The 20760-nt window shown below is 37.1% G+C and overlaps 1 protein-coding gene across 8 annotated transcripts in view; it reads right to left on the bottom strand.

Annotated features, from left to right (window-relative positions):
• The window catches only part of SKIC3 (SKI3 subunit of superkiller complex), a 47541-nt gene that overhangs the window by 24183 nt on the left and 2598 nt on the right, over positions 1-20760 (bottom strand). For all 8 annotated transcript variants that reach the window (XM_084225777.1, XM_084225779.1, XM_084225776.1 and 5 more), the window contains 19 exons: positions 19967-20058; positions 19272-19347; positions 17500-17640; positions 15476-15574; positions 15269-15377; positions 13559-13699; positions 12024-12125; positions 9135-9268; positions 8408-8494; positions 8216-8319; positions 7986-8112; positions 6681-6860; positions 6138-6262; positions 5419-5672; positions 2381-2483; positions 1447-1623; positions 460-604; positions 220-298; positions 43-104 (listed from right to left, as the gene is read on the bottom strand). In XM_084225777.1, coding sequence (XP_084081903.1) covers positions 43-104; positions 220-298; positions 460-604; positions 1447-1623; positions 2381-2483; positions 5419-5672; positions 6138-6262; positions 6681-6860; positions 7986-8112; positions 8216-8319; positions 8408-8494; positions 9135-9268; positions 12024-12125; positions 13559-13699; positions 15269-15377; positions 15476-15574; positions 17500-17640; positions 19272-19347; positions 19967-20058 — 2337 coding nt within the window. The remainder of the gene's footprint in view (positions 1-42; positions 105-219; positions 299-459; positions 605-1446; positions 1624-2380; positions 2484-5418; positions 5673-6137; positions 6263-6680; positions 6861-7985; positions 8113-8215; positions 8320-8407; positions 8495-9134; positions 9269-12023; positions 12126-13558; positions 13700-15268; positions 15378-15475; positions 15575-17499; positions 17641-19271; positions 19348-19966; positions 20059-20760) is intronic.

Below are 20760 nucleotides of genomic sequence, written 5' to 3' on the forward strand. Positions count from 1 at the left end.
AATGCCCACTTGAAACAGATGGCAGCTGCCTACTGCACTTACAATTTGCTCAGCTTGAACAGATTTGATGAACGAATGTTGTGCAAGAGCATAATTCCCAATAGCTGGGGGGAGAAAAAAAAAAAGAGACCTAGATGTAACTGAATTTCAAAACCCCATTAGTCAAGCTTCCTTCTAATTTAGGATGTTAGAGATCTAGGGCTGTTACTGAAGACTTACCACTACAAGAAGCAACTACACCAAGCGCATTCCAATAAAGATGATTTTTGCTGTCAAGTCTCACAGCTTTTTTGAGACACTGGAATAAAATGAAATGTCGATTACAATGGTTAGGAGAGCAAAAATTATGACTTTGTGCACTTACTTATTCAGAGATGTACATTTCATTGTGTACAGAGAGAGTATGCAGAGAAGCATGAACAGCAGTTTAAAGAATGTACTAGGAAATACATGCAATACCTGCAAAGACTTCTCTAACAGTTCACTGATCTCATTCATGTCAGTGCCCGCTGCTGTGAGGTGCTCTGCTTGGCGATAATAATTTATTCCAAGATCACACCATATGCTTGGCAAAGACATCAGTTTTAAAGCTCTGCCATAACACCTACAGAAACATGAATCACAGAATCATTATTCCGAGTCTTCACATGAAGAGCAGAAAGCTGAAAAAGCATTCAAAAGAGTGCTTAAAAACCTAAACAAAGTAAACATGCATAAATAAAAACAAAACCAGACAAGAACTGAAAGCAAAAAAACCAAATAATACATTTTCATTCAGACACTTATTGTGTGTCTGAATCTGGTCTAAAGGCAATCTGTAGTGCTCACCACTAATGAAGCCACAGGTGTGGTTATGCAGGTGTGCATTAAATCAAAGCTCTGTCAGCTACAATATGCATGCTTTTACTTAAAACAACATCAGTAATTTTTACAGTTCATCAGGCTTCCCCCCCTAGGACGTACTGGACTTTACAGATCATGGTTGAGATTCACCAGGCAGATGCATTTCCTGCCTTACAGATCCAGCTAAAAAATTTTAGAGGGAATCACAGAACAGCGAATTTCTCACAAGAAATTTTTTACAAGAAAGAGGCACAGACAGAAAGCTGAAAGTATTATCTTGGACTTCCATTGTCCGGGGAGAATTAGTCAGCAAATACTGCAACCTCTGCATTTAAACAGGTGTGATTTGTGGAACAGCAGGGAGAATGCAGCCTGGAGACAGAAAGGAGAAGAGCAGGTGCTGACAGCACTGTGGCAATACAGGAGACATACCCTGAAATAAGTAGTGTAATCTGGAAGAAGCATGAGAACCCATTTACCCAATATGCAGGTATCAACAGATCAGCATGTCTTTAATTTTCTACAAATTAAATAGCCTAGAATACTTGAGACTCTACGGAGTCTTAAACAGTACAGAAGCTCTTAACAATGAAAGAATATTACCTTCCTCCCAGTATGAGAAGCTCATTTTTCGTCAGCACCTGTTTGGTTGCATTTTTACTCAGAAGAGATCCTAGTACTTGAACATTCACTTTTGTTGGTGAAATAACATGTACACTAGTACAGGTATCTCCTAACAGTTTCCAGAGGCAAGATACATCAGGACGGTGCTTCACTGCCCTACAATTATTAAGAAAACACATGTAACAATGTAACATCCACTCAGATACTTCAACATCCTTTTCTGAAAAAAAGCGCCACTTAGAAGAGCAGCACAACCTCAAACACAATTAATCAGTGAGGTGTTTGATTTAATCCAGTTTCCACCTATTCAAGCTACAAGTCTAAAAGATCAAAATTTAAAAAGAAAGAACAATAAAAAACAACCAAACAAAAACACCCTAATATGTCAGCTGACTACATGCACTCTTGCATTTGTCATATTACAAAATATTACTCATCCGCATAAACTCAATGGACTTTCTCCTCTAACAGCAGTTATTCCAAGGTCTAATTTAGCACATCTTGTTTGAAATGCAAAACAAAAAGACTGAGAGAAGGAAGGAATTATTTTCCTCTTATCCATTATTTTTCATAGGAATACACTCCTCTCAGATCCATATTATCAGCAGGACTACACAAAAGAACTCTGTGTCATTTCACACTATTTTTAGAATCAAATTACTCTATTTGAAAAGAAAAAACATAAAACTCTGTAACTGCCATTCATTTAAGCAGCCTACGTTTAGAATCTGTTACTCCAACCAGTTTTAATAAACACATTCTTACTTCTAGATTAGAAGTTCTAGAACTTTGATTCAGTCTAACTGAAAATTTTCAAATTCTTATTTTAAAATAAATTTTAAAATGTAACTCTTATTCTTCTGCCTGTCAACCCACAATCCCAGCAGAAATTAAGTGAATATTTAGTACCAACCTTGTAAAATATGCAAGGGCCTGCTCTATGTAATCCACAGCCTTCCTATCCAAATAGTTATCAAGGGCTGATCTTGCCAGCATGAGATAACACTCACCAAGTCCTGAAAGTATGAGAAAATATTCTCTGTGAAAATAAATGCTTTTATGATATGCTTAAAAGTACAGCGGGGAAGGAGCCTGGAAGCCAGGTCAGCATTTCTGCCTTGTCCAAAATCTATACCCTGCATACACTGTAACAAAATCAAAAATCAAAACACTCACAATGCTCCCAACAGAGACTTTGCTTTTAATCTATGTTGTGAAGTGTGAACTGTAGAATCATTTGGCTATTAAAATAAACATAATTCATTATTTAAAAAATAGCATCAAAACTTTGGGTTTATCTTCAAATATTAATAAACCCATCCTGAGAAATCTGCATTGTTACATCTTTGACAAATACACCAATTTGCAGTTTACATGTGTGACAAATCAATCCTGAGAAACAAAAGGAATAAAGAATGTCAGGGCAGGCAAAAGGGAAAGTCTTCAATGAAGAAAACCTGAAACCAGCATTATTTAATCCTATTCGTATAAGAATTTACTTCATGTATTGAGTCTGGCTGAGATGGAGTTAACTTGCCCTGTAGCAACCCTCATAGTGCTGTGCTATGTATTGGTAGCTGGAAAGGTGATGATAAGACACCAGTGAACAGTGTTTGGAACAGCATCAAGGCAGTCTTTACAAAATTCCCTCCTTCAGCATTAGGCTGGGGGTAGTCCAAATCCTAAGAGGAGACACAGCCAGGACAGCTGACCTAAACTGACCAGAGAGATATTCCATACCATATCACATCTGTTCAGCCATAAAAGTTGAGATAAACGTGGAAGAGATTGCGGGGGCGGGGGGGGCACTTGTTATCACATTTGTTTTCTGAAGCAATGACTAGGCAGACTGAAGTCCTACTTCATGAGAAGTAGCTGCACATCAACTGTTCATAGGAAGTTGAAAATAAATTTTGTTCTCATTTGCTCCTTGATGTGGCCTTTGCATTTGCTTTATTAAACCACATTTATCTTGACCCATGAGTTTCTTCAATGTTATTTTGTATTCTGTTCACATCCTGCTGAGAAGAAAAGTGATGGAGCAGCTTGGTAGGCAGCTGATGCCCAGACAAGGTCAAACCACCACAACTGGAAATAATTCCCACTATGAAAAAGGAACTGCATAATAGGTAAAAATTTCTAACATTTTGGAAATAGTAACTGCTTGGTTTACACATATGCTGGCACTAGTAGTGATTCTGTCCGGCAGTAAGTCACTGGATATGAGTACTACTCATTCTCAGATTATTTTGACAGTTCTGAAGCTACCCTCATGCTACTGTAATCCTGCACCCATTCCAAAAATAGTTTTTCAGGAGTCTTTATCTTAGCCCCCCCCAAAAGTCCCAAGATCATAAGATTATCAGATGTCAAGATACACTGCAATCAAAAAACAAAATTCATTTTATTCCCCAAAATTACATGAAAGATATACTAGAACAGAGGCAGAATAAGTGTTTAGTAGCACAAAATCAAAACACATTGAAAAGATGCAGTGAAGTAACACAACTACAGTTATTCACTCAACTACCAGAGACTATGCTTCCAACAGCTCAACTCAGCAACTGTTCAAATGGATCAGAACAGTTGAAAATAAACACTGATGGGACAGTCAAAAAACTTCAGAGAGTTTTACGAAGGTCCACAAAATTTACAATATTGGACCAAACATCATAAGAAGTCTTTAAGAAAGTGAAGTGACTTAAAAAGCTAACAAACCAGAGATTACAATGTGAGCCCTTAAGAAAAAAGACTCAGGAGATGTAAGAAAACAGTAAGTATAAAGGCAACTATGGGGAGGAGCCTCGATACTGTGTACTTAAGTACTCAAAGTGTTCTAATACTAGTAACACTGTCAACTGTTATCTACAGACACTGAAAATACCATATGTATGTGCACAAGTCTGTACAGCACCTTTGCAAACTGCTGCTGCAGTCAGCTCTTCCCTTCTAGCCCAACTAGTAAAACTGCCCAAATACAATACACTCCATTATGGAGCTTTTGCCATGTCACTTTAGTCTTGAAAAAAATTAGTGCAGTTATGCAGGAGCAGGTAGATGAGTCAACCACACTGTAACTTTTTCTGATTAAAAACCCACTGTTACAATAATAATGCAACATTTCTGAATTAACTCTTCCAAGAATCAGTTTAGATTCATCCAGAAACCGGAAGGCCTTACATATAATGAAAAAATAATTACAAATTCAAACTAGCATCAAGCAGCAAACAGCACCTGCTTCAGATCGGTATACAGGGAGAGAATGATTGAAGACTAAGTGGCAGGGAGAATGCAAACACAGCAATTATTCATTTTTTATCAAAATTTTATACACTGCATTATATAACTTCAGAATCACAGTTCCATAATGAAGAGGAAGTTCTAGTTGCCCCACTTCTTTCTACTCCTACCTATATCCTGAAGGTCTCTACCCCCACCACCTGTAATGCTTGTGAGATCTCTTGGGATTCTGTGATATTTTTGACTACTTGAGAAAGCTCAGAGTGGTCTGAATCACTAGACTTACACAAGAAGAGAGGAATGCAGAAGAAAATCAGCCTACCTCTTTGAACTGGCTCTCTGATTTAATTGCCTGTTGAGCCAGTCTTTTACTGCTTAGGTAAAACTGCAGCACTGTTAGCTGGCTTCCCCTATGCATTTTCAATTCTCCTACTCATTTGGCCTGGTAGCCACATAGGATTAACTACCTTTCATATTTACTTAAAAGAGAAATAATCACTCACATTCATCATGATTTAAGAGTTTTTCAGGTATTTGTAATACTACAAATTAACTTTCCTGCAAGGAACTTCATGGCCCTACATACCCAAAATACAACTCTATCCTTCCATACAAGAAAGCTTCAATACACCAAAAATTACTCCAAAAGACTGAAACACTACAGTGTGTAAAGGGAGGAAAAGTGAAGACTTTCAAATTCAGACATACTACCTTTCAGTGCAGGCACATAGTTTTCTGTCTTCTTTAATATTTGTTGATAGGTAGCTATAGCATTTTCGTATTTGCCTAGAATCTGCTCAAGTGCTGCAGCTCTGTAAATGCTGTACACGAGCCCTGGGTTCAGCTCACTTGCTTTCCTGAAGGATTTCAGAGCTGTTGCGTAGCTACCTCTGTTGAAATAAGCCTCCCCTAGAGACTCCCAGCAGTTGGAATCCTTTGGATCAGCCCTGAGAGCTGCCTGCAAACTGAAGATAACAAGACATACTTTTATTTAAATGAAATATGATACAATTTAACATAAATTATTTCCTTTCATTGTATATGCTCAGGACACTAATTTTGCATTATATACTCTTCAGGATGCAAATTCACAATTACATAGAACTTTAAAGCAAAGCATAGTAGGTTGTTCATCTTCAGAGGGCATTACACAATTTTAGGAATTGTACCTCACCCTGGCTATTCAGTGCTATAGCAGCTTGTCTGTGCCTGTCACCAGGCTTGTTAAGTACAAAACACTGCTATGTTAACATGACCACATTTGTGGATTCTAGAACTGAAGAGAATTGAAGAGATACTCACTCAGACCCATTTCCCTTTGTTAAGTACAAGCTATAATCACCTAACTTATTTTGAAAACTTGCTATGAGCAAAGACTATTTTACTGGGATTTGTAGAAAAGGATTTAAATCAACCACCAGTTGCCTTACTCAGCCACTGCTTGTGACGGCTGACCAGTTCTCAAGTAGTAAAGACCACGATGAAGCCAGGCCCATTTTGCTGTACCAGGTCTTGCTTTTTCAGTTACCTCATTCAGGATCAACAGAGCAGTGTCCTAATAAAGAAATAAATACCAAGTTAGTAAACAAAAAACATTTAAAAATATTCTTATAACTTTCTATGCTTTTCTCAAAGCAGCAAGGTGAAGGATGGAAAACAGAAGCTATGCAAGCTAAATAAAGAAAAACCCCAAGTTTCTCCTTATGTCTCCTACTGAAAAAAATCCTTCATCTATATCACATGTGATGACTCTAATGTAATGCTTGGTTCTCCCACCCTTCACCCAAGATAAATTTAATTTGCAATTGGAACATAAAATCAAAGCAAGCCCAACTATAAAAGCTGCAAAGCAATGACAGAACATTTGTCTTCTGATCTCAAATGCAGAGGAAACCTGAAGTGATTCCTCAAACAGGAGGATTAATAGAAGAACAACAAATCCACAGTAATCTGACATTCTGAATGTACAATACCATGTCTCCAAGTTCCACACTTAAATTGACAGCTGCTGTTCCAGATTCTTCATCTGTCTCATCCAGTTCAAAAGCCTTTTTATAGCAACCACGAGCTCTACTTTTGTCTCCAGCAATGTCTCTGTAGTAGTTACCTAGATAAGAAAAGGCACTTCCCAAGTAGCTGTCCAATTTTGCAGCCTATAAGGAAATACCAACACACCATCAGACAGCATTCTAAAGGATTATACTCATAGACAGGTTCAGTGATAACTACTTGTTCAATCTCTGCCTATTTTATTTTTAAGCCCCTTCTGTGATATATTTGAGCTGTCAAACTTTATAAATTGCAAAGATTACCTGAGCTTTATTAAGTATCTGGAAAATCTGCTACAAATCTCATGATACAAAACATTTTGTACTCAAAGTACTAAAACAGTTGTGCTAGGAGAAAGTAAATCTTTATTTCATGTTCTACTCTGTTTCAATCATTACATTCATACTATTACCATTTAACACCAGAATTAACTCCAGCCATGTCTAAAGTTTCAGCTCCTTCTTAGATGCATTTGGCAGATTTGCTTATAGTTAAAAAACTGACAGCCTCCAAGCAGCAGGAAACAGCTTTGTTTAATAATAATAAAGATTGCATAAAATGGTTTAGAACCAAAAGAACTGTTCACCTATATTTGCCACTATAGTCAGCTGTTATTAAAGGGGCAAAAGCAGGTAATGATTTGAGTTCTCAATACCTATCATGAAGTTACATGGTGAGTTTACAGGGCTTAGAGTTTTATTTCATATGCTTCCAAGTTACTAATACAGATGTCAAACTAAAGCTTTTGGATTCATGTTATGATCTGTGTTCAGAGAAAAAGCCACAGTTACTAAAACCCCAAAGATCAGGAAAAGCATACAAATTATGAGGCTTTACTAACTTACATCCTTGGCAGATAATGAAACCCTAACACCATTCTCAACTTTTTTCCTTCATGTTTTTTCAATTTGAATTCTGTCCTCCCCTTTTCAAAAGGTCTTCAAAGACATATGCTGCATATCTAGAGGTCTCCAACCCCAAGGAGAGAACGTAGAGGGAATCACCACTAAGTTTTGCCAATTCAAAGGCCTAAAGAATTAGTTGAAAAGAGGAAAACAAAAGCACGGAGATTCAAGGTAACTGCACAGCTCCCTGCAGTGCCTTTTTGCACAGCAGAACCTAGTTTGCAGACTCTGGAGGATCATACATTGTACAAAGGAGAATACTTAAATCTCTCATTTTGATGCAGGAAAAGACTAATTCTACAGCAACAGTTTAGCAGTCTTTACCTTCAAGAACTGAGTGAGTGCTTTTCCTTTGTCTTTTTTTGTCTCATCACCCATGAACCAGTATGTGAGCCCCAGGTACTGATGATACTCTGCAGTTCCAGCCTTTCTTTCAATAGCATTTAGAAAACTAAACAAAATGAACACAAGTCAGACAAATTCCCAAAACCTGCAAACACTGTATTTTACTATAGTAACACTTCCATGTTAGAGGAAAGAAAACAAAAGTCTACCTTTTTTCTGCCTGCTCATAGTTCTTTTGGGAATAATGGATGAAACCCTCTAGAGCATGGGCCTCAGCCAGATCAGGGTGGGACAAGAGAAGCTCTTGTGAAACCTGCAAAAGGTTGTAATTTTTCCTTAGTTACTTCCTCTATGAAACCAAGAATTGTACTTAGCTCAGAAGAATGACAAAAAGCACTAACCTTTGAAGCCTGATCCATTAAACCTTTGTTTAGATAAGCCTGACCCCTGAGAGCTGAAATCACTGGATCACTGCTTCCATCTACAATCTAGAACTCCAAGTAATAAGCACAATTAATTTATTATCTCCCCCCATTAAGAAGTCAAAGTTGTCAAAAGCAAACTGACTGCATGAAGATAAAGACAAGAAAGCATTTAGAGGTTTTCTCTATTACCCCTGAGTATATTTAGAACAATTCTGAAGAAGAGCAAGTAGAAGATGGTAAGGACAAAGGTGCAGAAATATGAAGAACCGCAAAGAATGAAACTGTGTGACAAAAACAAGGGGAAGCAACTTCTGCCAAAGCTTAACCATTCAATATTAAAGTAACATGTTTTTCTTCATGACTAATGACAAGTGAGTGATGGACATGGGAGATTATAACATGAATTCAAATTAAGATGGGTAACAGCATAGAATTAGCAAGAAACCAGCAACAGTGAGCAAGACTAGACAAAGTCAAAAGTGACAGCTTCCAAAATTAGAATTGTAAATGAAAAAGAGCTGCAGCAAAGCCTGAAAAAGCAGGGACGGAAGACATGTTTGAATTACACGACAGCTGGTAGGAATGGTCTAAACCACAAAGTTGAAAGGAGGCCAGGGTAGAAATACTTAGCTTAAGTACAGAAAGATAAGAGTACTTTTTAATATAAAGAAAAACACCAAAACATTTTAGTAAATAAAAATACCTGCTCAAGTGCTTTAATGGCTTCTTCTGCAGCATCAGCATCAGCTACTTTAATCAAAGTCTCTGCTTTCAACTGAAAGGCAAGGTTCTTCCACCGAAGATTAGGACCCTCAGGAGTTCCAAGAGCCTCAAGAGCTGTTGAAAAGAAGAACCCTTCATCAAGTTAAATGAGAAAAGAAAAAGTATACAGAGCAGCATTCTTCCAAATATTTTTAAAACCTTGTTAACTACAATTTTTCTGTCTAACAGAACACCATTCAGACTGCTCTCTCCCATAAATAAGAAACTGTCCCATAAAATTTCTATTCATTCAAGTTTAACAATTAAGTCAATTGTAGGTCATCTCAGATGCATGGATACTGATTGCTTTCTAGCTGCTGGCCTTAAAAGTTAAGTGCTATCATTTTTCTTATTAGAGTTCTAAAGAAAAAATGACCTTTCAACAGATGAGTAGTTTCTGCATTTCAGGGTTCAAATAAAATAATACTACTGAAAACAGGGATTTACCTTGATGCACACACAAGAGTTACTTTGTACCCCTTAATGCAGTTCTGATTACTTTTTGAATACACAGTATCATCTCACCTCAGAGATGGAAAGCATTTCTGTTGAACATTACCATTCTCCAAAGGCAAGAACTTCCTGCACAACTCAATTAATTGTATTTATTTATTTCCATGTACGATGAGCTGTTGTCTCATTTGATACAGCTACTAAGACAGGACAAGTAAAAAGCAATGTTTCCCCAAAACTGTCTCCAACTTTCTACATGTTTTGGATTCAAGACATTTCGGCATCAACAGCATCTTTTAGCAAGGAAATTAACTTCTTGCATTGAAAAACAAAACTTGTTTTGTTTGCTCTGAGCTTGACATTTTAGTTGCATTTGGCGCTAGCCAGACTTCACATACAAGAACAAAGCATTCAATCTTTATTTATATTCCACATAATTTGCATCTCCACAGAGTTCAAAATTATCTATTCTCCAGGCTGGAAAAGGACCTGACAGGTTATTGACTTGTTATCACATGCTGCGTTTTTTAATCCATGTGATCAACCTCACTTCTAGTCTATTCACTTCTACTCTTATTTTCTTTTTGAGATGGTTACCAAAACTACACACAAAATTTATTATACTGCAGAAGTTCTTAAAGCCACTGGGCATTGATGGTATGTTTCACTAACCATTCCCTTCCCTGAAATTGCTAATATTCGACTTGCCTGTAAAGCTTAGCAGGGGAAAGAAACAGTCCTATTTTTTCATACAAATGTGGACCTTCTGCACTTTTCTTTAATGAGAGTGTAGGGTAGCTTGGTGAGAACACTTCTTCCCACAACTCTATCATTCTGCATTTAAAATAATGCATAAAATTCTATAGTCTTAACACTCAGTTATGCACTCTGGTAATCACTTCAAAATTTTGCAGTCTACTTTGCATAGTAGCAAGCTACAACCCTATTACTCAGCATTCATAAACAGCACAGGTAAATGTCAGGGACACCTCCTTCCAGCCTGCAGACATAATTACTACATTGTGCTCTACCTTTTAACTTAAAAGAAAAAACCCCAACACTAAAAGTTACAACTTTGCTTCTTAACCCAAGGCTATTCAGTTTCCTTAACAGTCATATAAGGGATTTTATGAATACCACCTGGAAACCTCCTTTATTTATAGGAGCTCCTTGAAGGAGTTCCAAATTACTTTAAAAAGGCCATGCTGTCTACCTCAAAACATTTTTCTATATAAATTCTTTAATGCTATTGTTTCAGTTTACACTATTTCAACCACTACATATACCAGACATGTCAGTGCTTCCCCTGAACTTTTCTTTTTAAAATTCAGAACCATGCCACCTACTTCCAAGTATTTGGGTGCCAAGATTGTTTCATCAAGCAATTATGGAAACCCCTTAAAACTTCAGCATTTTCATCTCAGTCAATTTCTAAGTTGGTATCTCATAGCTCCTTAATGTCATGTTTCCTTTCCTTGCTTTACACATGCTGCTATTAACACTGTAATCACAGACAAGTTGTTAGATCAATCTGGTGAAAAGAAGGGTCACAGTACAAAACTACCCCGAGATCTTCCACACTGAACACAGATGGGAAAAGAATTTCCTAATTTTCATTCTTTCTCCAATAAATTTCTTTTTTACCTATTTTGTTCAGTTTTCATTTTTCTTCCACCCAAGTTTATAGATTTTTTGAATTCCCTTCACCAGCAAGTACTTTTGCTTGATTTCCCATAATTGTCTGGCCAGGTCTGTCCGGCCACTTTTACTTTTTCCAGTCTTTCTTTCACTGCATTTCTCCCAGCCACAAAAGAAGTCTACTTCAGCTGCCCCTTCATTTATAACCACCAGAGTGGCCCTCTTCAGCTGAGATATGCATCATTAGATAGCAATAACTGCCCTCACTGCCAGCTAGCACAGACGAAGTTTTACACTAGGTGAGTTTCTTCAGATGCAGCTGTACTATGCATCCTTTCTGCATTTTACTTTAGCTTGATTAAAAATTTGTTTTTCACATTGAAACATGATTATCTACCAGGCTAAATATTTGTGACACCTACCTTGTGGTTTCAGGCAATATGTCACTTTCCCACACTGTCAACCACCACCAGAAGCAGCACAGCAGAACACATTAACCTTCTAAATATTAACCATCAGACAGCTTTCTGGATCCACTTAGCCAAGTATTTTCTCTGTTCCTGAGACTAAGCACCATAAGGTGCTTTTCAGTTCTCATAAACCATAAAAGAGAGGTAGCTGCAAAAAGCAAGGGACTGTCACTACTGCTAATTCAGACCTACCATACAAAGGCCACATTGGCTGGACTACATAAAGGAGTGCAACACTGCAACTGCTCTTTAAACTAGCAAGCAGCTACCTTGATTGCAGGACAGGACAGCGTTCCTGTGTTCGTGGATTTTCATCTGTGCCTCTGCTAGATAATACCATGCTGCTGGACACTGGTTAGTCTTCTGCAAACCTAGTAAGAGTTTAAAAAAGACACTTTAAAAAATTGCTTGGAGTTTCAAATGCACTGTAGCTAGTAGATACATTATTTCCATATAATGCCATCAAAAACATTATCAATCAGATAGTTAGACGTGCCATAATTTTTTCTGAGTCTTATTTTAGACTGTTTTGGACACAGAAGCCTCCATGCAACAAGGCAAAAACCAGAAAGCATGTAAGTTAGGCTTAATTTTGCATAACACATTACATACACTGAAACTTTCTGATGAATCTGCCTTAATTAAAGACTCACAAATAAAACTGAATTTCTGCCTTCTGATGCATAACTACTAAGTAATGCCTGGAGGCCTCAAAGCCTAAGATGCCAACACATGGCTTGTTGGAAGAGATACTATTTTCAAACTCTCTACATTTACGCATTATACCAAGAGCCTTCTCTCTGCATTCTCTCTGCTGTAAGCAAAGTCTATGTGTAAAAGTAAAAACAGAAAAACAATTTAATATTAATCAAAATAAGATACTATCTTTTGTCAAAACATACAATGGCCATTTAAGCCAGAAGAATTTGGTTTCCAAGGAATACCTTTTCCTCTTCATGCACTCTTAGGCACATGAAACTTTTATTTCATATCTTTGGCAAGATGTTGTTTCGCTGTAGAATATTCCAAAATTCCATTTCAGAAACAATCTAATTCTAAATCTAGAAGAACGGAGGCAGGATATCACAGCATAGTCTGATGGACTCATGAATGCTTACATCCCAATTATTTGGGATGTGGCATCTAAGAGTTTCCACTGTTAGCTGCCACAGCAGCAAAATGAGGGTGGGCAGTCTCATTTTCCCACTAGTATACTTATGAGTATTTTGGAAAGAGCTTTGCCATTTCAATACAAGCCAAGTTAATTTACAGATGAGTAAGCCAAGTCTTAGTAAGTATGGTTACTGTAGAACAACAACAAAAAAGAAAAAAGCTCTTAGAATATTTCCTCTCTAAATACTCAGTGTGAATCTTTACCCACCTTAAAATGAAGTAACTTCAGAGAAAAGTCATCTTTGTTCAGGCAGAGAAATGCAGTGACTCTAGTAGAGAGGCTGCATTACATTTTACTTCACAAATTTCACATTCCATCATTTACTGCTATTGCTCCACTTAGTGTTTCATATAGTTATTTCCCCAATAACAGCAGGATTAAAAATAGTTTACCTAAAAACACTACAGAGCTTACTATAATACAAATGAAAGGCTTCAGAGATGTTATACTTAAAGCTATACTTAAAACATTTCAATACAATCAGATGAAGCATTCAGCATTCTTTTAAAATCAAGCCGGTCTTAGAATTTGCTAACTACTATGCAAGTATCAGATTCCCTAAATTTTCAACATAAGCTGGTGTTCAAGTTACCGACTACTCACATCTCATATTACTCATTACACATTTACCTTCAGTAAGACTCTTAATAGCCTCCTTGTATTTATTTTCTTTGAGGCATTTTATACCAAAACCAATGATGCCTGCACCACTGCTTGCATCCATCTCCAAAAGTCTAGAGAAACAGTGCAGGGCCTTTTCCGACAAAGTACCTGTTTCAGAAAAAGACATGTTTTGTAGGGTTTTAAATTAAAAAAATAACTGCAACAATTTACCTTATCTATGTAAATGATCATTATCCTTTTGAGTTCAAAGTGATTTTCCAAAGGCTCTACAGACTTACCATCCTCTATCCCATAAAAAAAACAAAAACCCAAGAAGTAATCTAAAGACTCAGTACTGTGACCACAAAATAAACTGACAGTCTGAAACGTGAATAACCACTTTTCTAAATTACTCCAGGTATAGTTCCTTTATTAGTAAATATTTATTAATATAATAATATTAAATATTGTTAAATAATAATATTCTTTTCACATAAGTTCATCTGAAAACCCACATGCCAAAATCTGTCACAAATAAATTCATGTGGCATAACAGTTGCTTTCATCTGCATTTGCTAAAGGTGACTTTACAATGCATCTAAATTAACAAGCCTATGAGAAGTGCAGGACATGAAGGATTAAAACAAGACTCAGACTTAAACAAACAGCCTTTCTAAAACATAAGCAGCACCCTTCCCCCTCCCAGAAACTTGTACGACAGTGAGATATTGTCAGTGTGTTAGTATACATGAACTGTGCTTTTCCTTTTAAAATTAGTTTCTGCCCGTTTCTCCAAAGTGTAAAATATTTCCAAACACTTTACAAATTGAGAGTCTGGGCCTCATTTGTCTTCATACTTCCAAAACATAGGGAAAAATTTTCACTTGCTGTATTTTGCTATCATATTCCATTTCTTCAAAACAGGAAAAGTCCTTTTCCTACCTAAGCCGAAAGTTATTTCTAGAGGGTTTTTTTTTTTTCTGACTTGGTTTCCTTGCTTTAAAAAGAAACAAAATCAACTTCTGATGCCTTAAACAACAAAATGAAAAGCTAAAAATCTAATAATTACCTTCAAAAATTATGAGAAAGTGTGCCACACTATTGCATTGTTGTTCAGTAAATGAGTCAAAATAGTAATGCATAGTTTCAGATCCCTGCACTTCTGAACACACCAGGTTGCCTTTTTCCCCTCAAAAAGTCTCCTTTTCTACTCAGAATACATATCTAAATAGAACTGTTATTTCCTATTCACAAGGCACACTTTCTAACAGAGTTTCACAAATGTTTATCTGTTGTTTTTTTATCTTTTTTTGGTTTTTTGATTTGGTTGGTTTTTTTGTGAGGGAAAAGAATCTGTGTCAAGAATAACCTCAGCGTAGTTCATCATGAACCTCAGAGCACTGAGCACTGGCTAACACCTTTTCACTTTTTCTTAAAAGATCAAGAAGCTAATCTACATTTATCCAGAGAGGCTGCTTTCAAGTAAGGCATTTTTCTTTGAGACTTTAAAGAGTTGGACTTACAGCAGGCTTTTGTCATTTACAGTCACTACTCAGTTACACGGCAAGGAAATGACAAGTCATAGGACCAAACACTGTATTCCCAGAAATATAACACAGAAGAAAAGAATGCACTTGTACACTCTTTGTGAAAGGTAAAAACTTGTAAACGGATCGTCACAAAATCAACTATTTAAAAAATTTAAGCTCCAGAAATGCCTAAATCCATCCTACTGACCTGACTGAACAAAGTGCAAGCAAAGTACTTCCAAAGGGTAAGTCATAGTAGGGTACAAAGCCATCATATCATCACAGGCCTTTTCCAATCTAGCGACTTCATGAGGAAACTTGAAAGGAAAAAGAGTAAACAGTTATTTATGTGAGTTATAGATGTGAAATAATACATCTATTTTCTTATTAGAAAGATGCTTTAACATAACCTTACTTTTGACAAGCACTGTATGAAGTCTTTGTAAAGATTTTGGTGGTCTTCACCAGGAACAGCGTCAGTAGAATGCAGAGCATGTTCAAATGCAATCAAAAGCTGAAATAACAAAAAATCAAGAGTGCAAAAAAAATTGATTCTAGGGAAATGTTATCTTCACAGAATAGAATATTTCAGTTGGAAGGAACATACAACAATCATCTAGTCCACATGCCTCAGCACTTCAGATCTGACCAAAAGCTAAAACATGTTATTAAGGACATTGACCAAATGCCTCTTGAATGCTGACAGGGACATCAACTGACTGTAAGGCTGCTTCAATATTTGACCACCCTTTTGGTAAAGAAATGATGCCACATATCAAGTCCTGTGAACCCATCCCACACATTCCACCACTAGATACCAGAAAGAATAGCTCAGCATCTCCTTTTCCACTTCCTCTCCTTAGGAAGCTGCAGACAGTAGAGGGTACCCCTCAGTCTCCTCCAAACTAGGAAAACCCAAAGTTATCTGCTCCTGGTGGACATGTTTTCCAGCCCTTCCATATTAAAGTGGATAGTTACATGTTATTACCTAGATCCTACTTATAAAGTGCTATGAACAGAGAAAGACATGAAGCAATTTTCTTACCATGAAGCAGCACCCAGCATCTTAATTGTCTAGTACAAGATGAAGTAATAATATGATGCCACAAAACATAAGATGGTACAAGGAAGGTAAAATTTTGAAGAACACAGATTGTTCTTCAAACCTAATCCCAATTCAAAGAAGGAAATTAGGTTACTACCCTGTAAGGTTAGCTGTCAGCCTCTCTCTCCACTCTTGTCTAGAAATCTACAAGTCTAGTCTTTTTTTCTTGACTCTTTGGGGAACACAGGCACCAGAGTGCAGGCTTACAAACAAGCATGCTAAACACTAAGTTATGCCCAGATTGTCACTAGAGAAATACTGAAATGTGCTGCCTTCAGGTCCACAGCCTTCCAGATTCAGGTGCTTTGCTCAAAACTTCAGTAAGCTGTAGATTTGCATGTGAAACCTATTCCTGAGGTTTATGCTATCTTAAAAATATTTTGAAGTCATTTTTTCTTTCAGAAAAAGAAAGCAGTGCTGCCTGCAGCACCTCTTTTCTACACTAGCTTGAAGTCAAAGCCTTTGCCTTCTCAAAGTAGAGATCCAGATTCAATTTTCTGCCATCTGAAATAACTTCAATTTATATTTTCTCCTTTCTGAAACACTGCTATCAAGTGGACTGGAGATGATAAATTTCCACTTTCACGTTGAAAGACGGTCATCTTCCAAGAACAGCTAAATCAGATAAAACAAAATTAACTTTGTCCACAGAGAACACAGGATGAGTATGACTCATGATCATTCTGTTTGGTTTCAATCAGCTTTGACACTTTCCTAAGAAGTTAAAGCTTAATATCTAGAGGAGAAAAGAAAATCTGAACCAAAACATTTCTATCTAGGAAAACAAATAGGTACAAAGAAATGGAAAAACCTCACAAATCCATCTCTTCCTACTTGGATGAAAGCAGGGGGAGGCTTGTTGTTTTGAAGAACATCTGTATTGGTTTTGTGGCAAAGCTTGGCTAGTGGGATGCTAAGTGGGGTGGGTTCTATGAGAAGCTGCTAGAAACCTTCCCATGCCCAACAGAGTTGATGCAGCCGGCTTCAAGATAGAGGTCAAGAGCATCAGCAATTACAGGCAGAGAGAGGAGTGAGAATACATGAGAGTAAGAGAAGACCCATGCTGGAGCCGTCAGCTAGTGTAGGACTACACCCTGTAGAACAAGCCACGCTAGAACAATTTGTGAAGAACTTAGGTGACTCATTACACCTAAGGCTCATCTCAGGCTGCTGCACAGTTGCTGTTTCTGTCAGAAGGTAAAACTGGCCAACTTGTCCTCAGAAGTTTAGTACCTCTGAAGACTGAGACAGCCAACTCAGACAAACAGGCTGCAATTACTAGTTGTGCTGGACATATACGTGTACCTAGCTGAACAAGGAGTGAGAAACATTACCAACTGCCCAGTCTTATTATCCTGGTTCCTTGTACTGTCTTTCAGTAACTGGATCATCTTCTTCCAAAGCTGATGAAGCTCTGCCTTTTCTGCACCTTCCTCCTGTTTCATCCGTATTAGTTTCTGCCAAGTTTCAGCCACCTGTCAACAGGAATAAATGACCCATGCTGATTACTCTTTTAAGAGCTGAAAGTCCGATATAAGTAGTAAACTTGTCACCAAAATTCACTGAAAACTGGGTAAATAAACTTTTTAATACCAATGAAACTTTAAGAAATCGGTGTTATTTAATTTACTGGGTAAGGGGTGCACGGGACTGCTCTACCTGGTGTGCATTCTGATCCTCTGCAAGTGTGTTGCTTATACACGGACACTACATACATTTTATAATCGCTTATTACCATAAACCCCTGCCCTGGTTCAGTCTTTTGTTTAGGCAGCAGCTGCATCCCTAAGCCAGATGACCTCCTGTTATCTTCCTTTTGTGTTTGCTCAGAAGCAGATCCTGCACATCCTGTTTCTTTGCTAAAAATGCACAGACACAGCAGAACTCTTCATTCTTGGGTTACCCCTTTGGTATCAAACTCTATCACTCTAGGGTAGACAACACAGTAACATTCACAGTAACCCAGATTTACCTGGTTTCTGATTAAACAAACAGCAAGTCCCAAAGCATTGTGTGGAACCTCCCTACCTTCCAAGGTACAGTAAGTAAGCTAGAGATCATCAAGAGTATATGAATTCTGACTCTGGTTCCTGGAGGAAACCAAGAGTAAAGGTAGACCTAAATATCTAGGGCACTACAAACAGAAAGAGAACAAAAGCAGCAGTTCATGCTTAAATTCCAGTATGGAAAAGTCAGCAAAAATTGAAAGAAAAAATAGGACCCTGAAGGGAAACTTTTCTTGTTCCATATAGAGTAAGTACGCCTTCATGCGCTAAACTACCAGCATTAAATTTAGTTTAAGAAGCTGGCATAAAATGAGGCTTTGAAACTAATTGATAGCCTTCAGCCCCACACTCTGCTTTGTAAAATTTTTCATGTTTCATTGCTGGAAGAGAGATGGGAAGATGACATGGAGTACAATCACACACCACCATGTAAGAAAACACTCTTTTCAAAGAGCAAAGTGAACAGCATACCTCCAAAATATACATTCTGTAACAATATTATAGGGATTGCAGGAAACATTACTGCTGAACCACACAGGCATTTAACAACTCCACCTCATGGTACTAACAAGAGTCACAATGATTTCTGCAAAGCTTGTGTTGCTCTGAAGAGGTTTTTCGTGTCCTTATCATTGTGTTGGGAATGCAGTACAGAAGACATATGCAATCAGGTTCAGGGTGTGTACATATCCCACCTTACCCTGCAGAATGAAGCTTCAGTAACAGCCTAGAAAGGGACCACCCCACCAGTGAAAGGCTCATCAGACATACAGCACTGGCCAAGCCAGACAAAGGACACCTGACTCAAAACATACTGCATTTGATACCACTTTTGACTTCTAGAAATACAACAGAAGGATGATATTCTGCCCCTTCAGTCGCAATATTAATAGTCTTTGCCTGTTCTGTCAGTTTAATGGACTGCATCTAAGTCTCACCTAGTGGAAAAGACAAAATACAGTTAAAATCAGTTCCTCCTGGTTGTGGTCCACAAGGAGATCTTAAGTGGTCTGTGGCCTATAAGAATGGGGATTCCTTGATGAAAAGTAGTTAGATCAAACAGAAAATAATTGTTAGAGTTAAGAAAATGCATGACCTACCTCTAAATATTTCTTTTCTTGATGGTATAGTTCCACAAGCTTGTTACATACATCACACCATTTCTGCTTGTCACCACTAGAAAGGAAGAAAATCCCCCCGAAACAAACTAAGTTTTTCATATAACAGTGTAATGCTTTTCAAATTCTGACAAATAATGTCCAGTAAGTTCAGTTCTCAAACTAATATATAGACTATATACTAAAAACTGCTCTGTACGTTTTACTCATTGCTGCTCTGAACAAAAAAAAAAAAATTACTTTTAGGGACTTTTTGATTAGTTTTCAAAATAAGGGAACAACCAAACACTCCAGTCAGCTACAGTGACAGCTGAGCTAGATTTGTTTAGAAGTATGCCTCTACAAATTGCATGACACATATTCTAGGATCTTAAAGCAGTGAAAAATAAGCCTTCTTATTAATGCAGGCAATCACCTATCAGAGATAAATGCTTGACATTTAGACAGGAATTCCCTAAACTACCAGCCTCAAGTACAAGTAAGCTAAGAGAGTTTTTTGCTCTACCAAAAGGAACAGGAAAAAGAAAAGTTACCTGAACAGAGAAAACCTTAGCAAAAGGGCTGAACTACTGATGTGAGAAGGCTTTAACAACCCAAAGTCTATACTGTATACCACCAATGGCATTCACTGAACTAGAGATCTTAAGACTGAACTTATGGCATTCAATATGCTTTACCTTTCATAAAGTTCCAAGAGTTTTTGGTAAACATCTGCTAAGTCTCCTTTGACATCTGTTTGGTTGGGTTTCTCATACAAATTTGCTAATCCCTTAAGGAAAACAACCAACAAAAAAAAAGTAAAGGAAGCAAGATTTGATGACAATGCTTATGTTTTATGAGAATGCTACCTGTTCTGTATACAAAAAATATTCCATTGCCTTCAATGGGGTCAAGTGTTAAGGCAGTAATCAATGTGCAGAATTCTGCACAGCCCACTCAATCTACTTATATTAAGTGCAATCTACTTATATTAAGTGAAAAGCTTTCTTCACTTTCTTTACTAATAACAATTTTTTGAACTTGTATCTATTACTTGATCCGATCTGCAAAAAAGACAATATAAAACTTCACTAGGCCTTATGCCCACATATATATGTAATATGCAAAGTACATAATTTTTATATATATATATATATATATATATACATACATACACACATATACACATACATACCCAAGTGTTGTATCAAGAAAGCCAGAACCTAATTGCAAAACTGAGGAAATTTCAACATACACTGAATTCAGGCCCCAACAGTTATACTTTAAAATAGTATTTATACTGAAAATACTAAGAACCTTATTATCTTAGAAAAAAATTGACTCTTAATATCAGCAACAGACTTAATATGAAACCTTATGGTTCAGACTTAATATGAAACCTTATGTTTCATGAATCAATACATAACAAAATTGTAGGTTGTAAATCTATACTGCAATAGGCTCTAAGGCACACACCACACAGCTATTTTAT

This window comes from Fringilla coelebs (assembly GCF_963513975.1).
Source record: "Fringilla coelebs genome assembly, chromosome: Z".
NCBI lineage: Eukaryota > Metazoa > Chordata > Aves > Passeriformes > Fringillidae > Fringilla > Fringilla coelebs.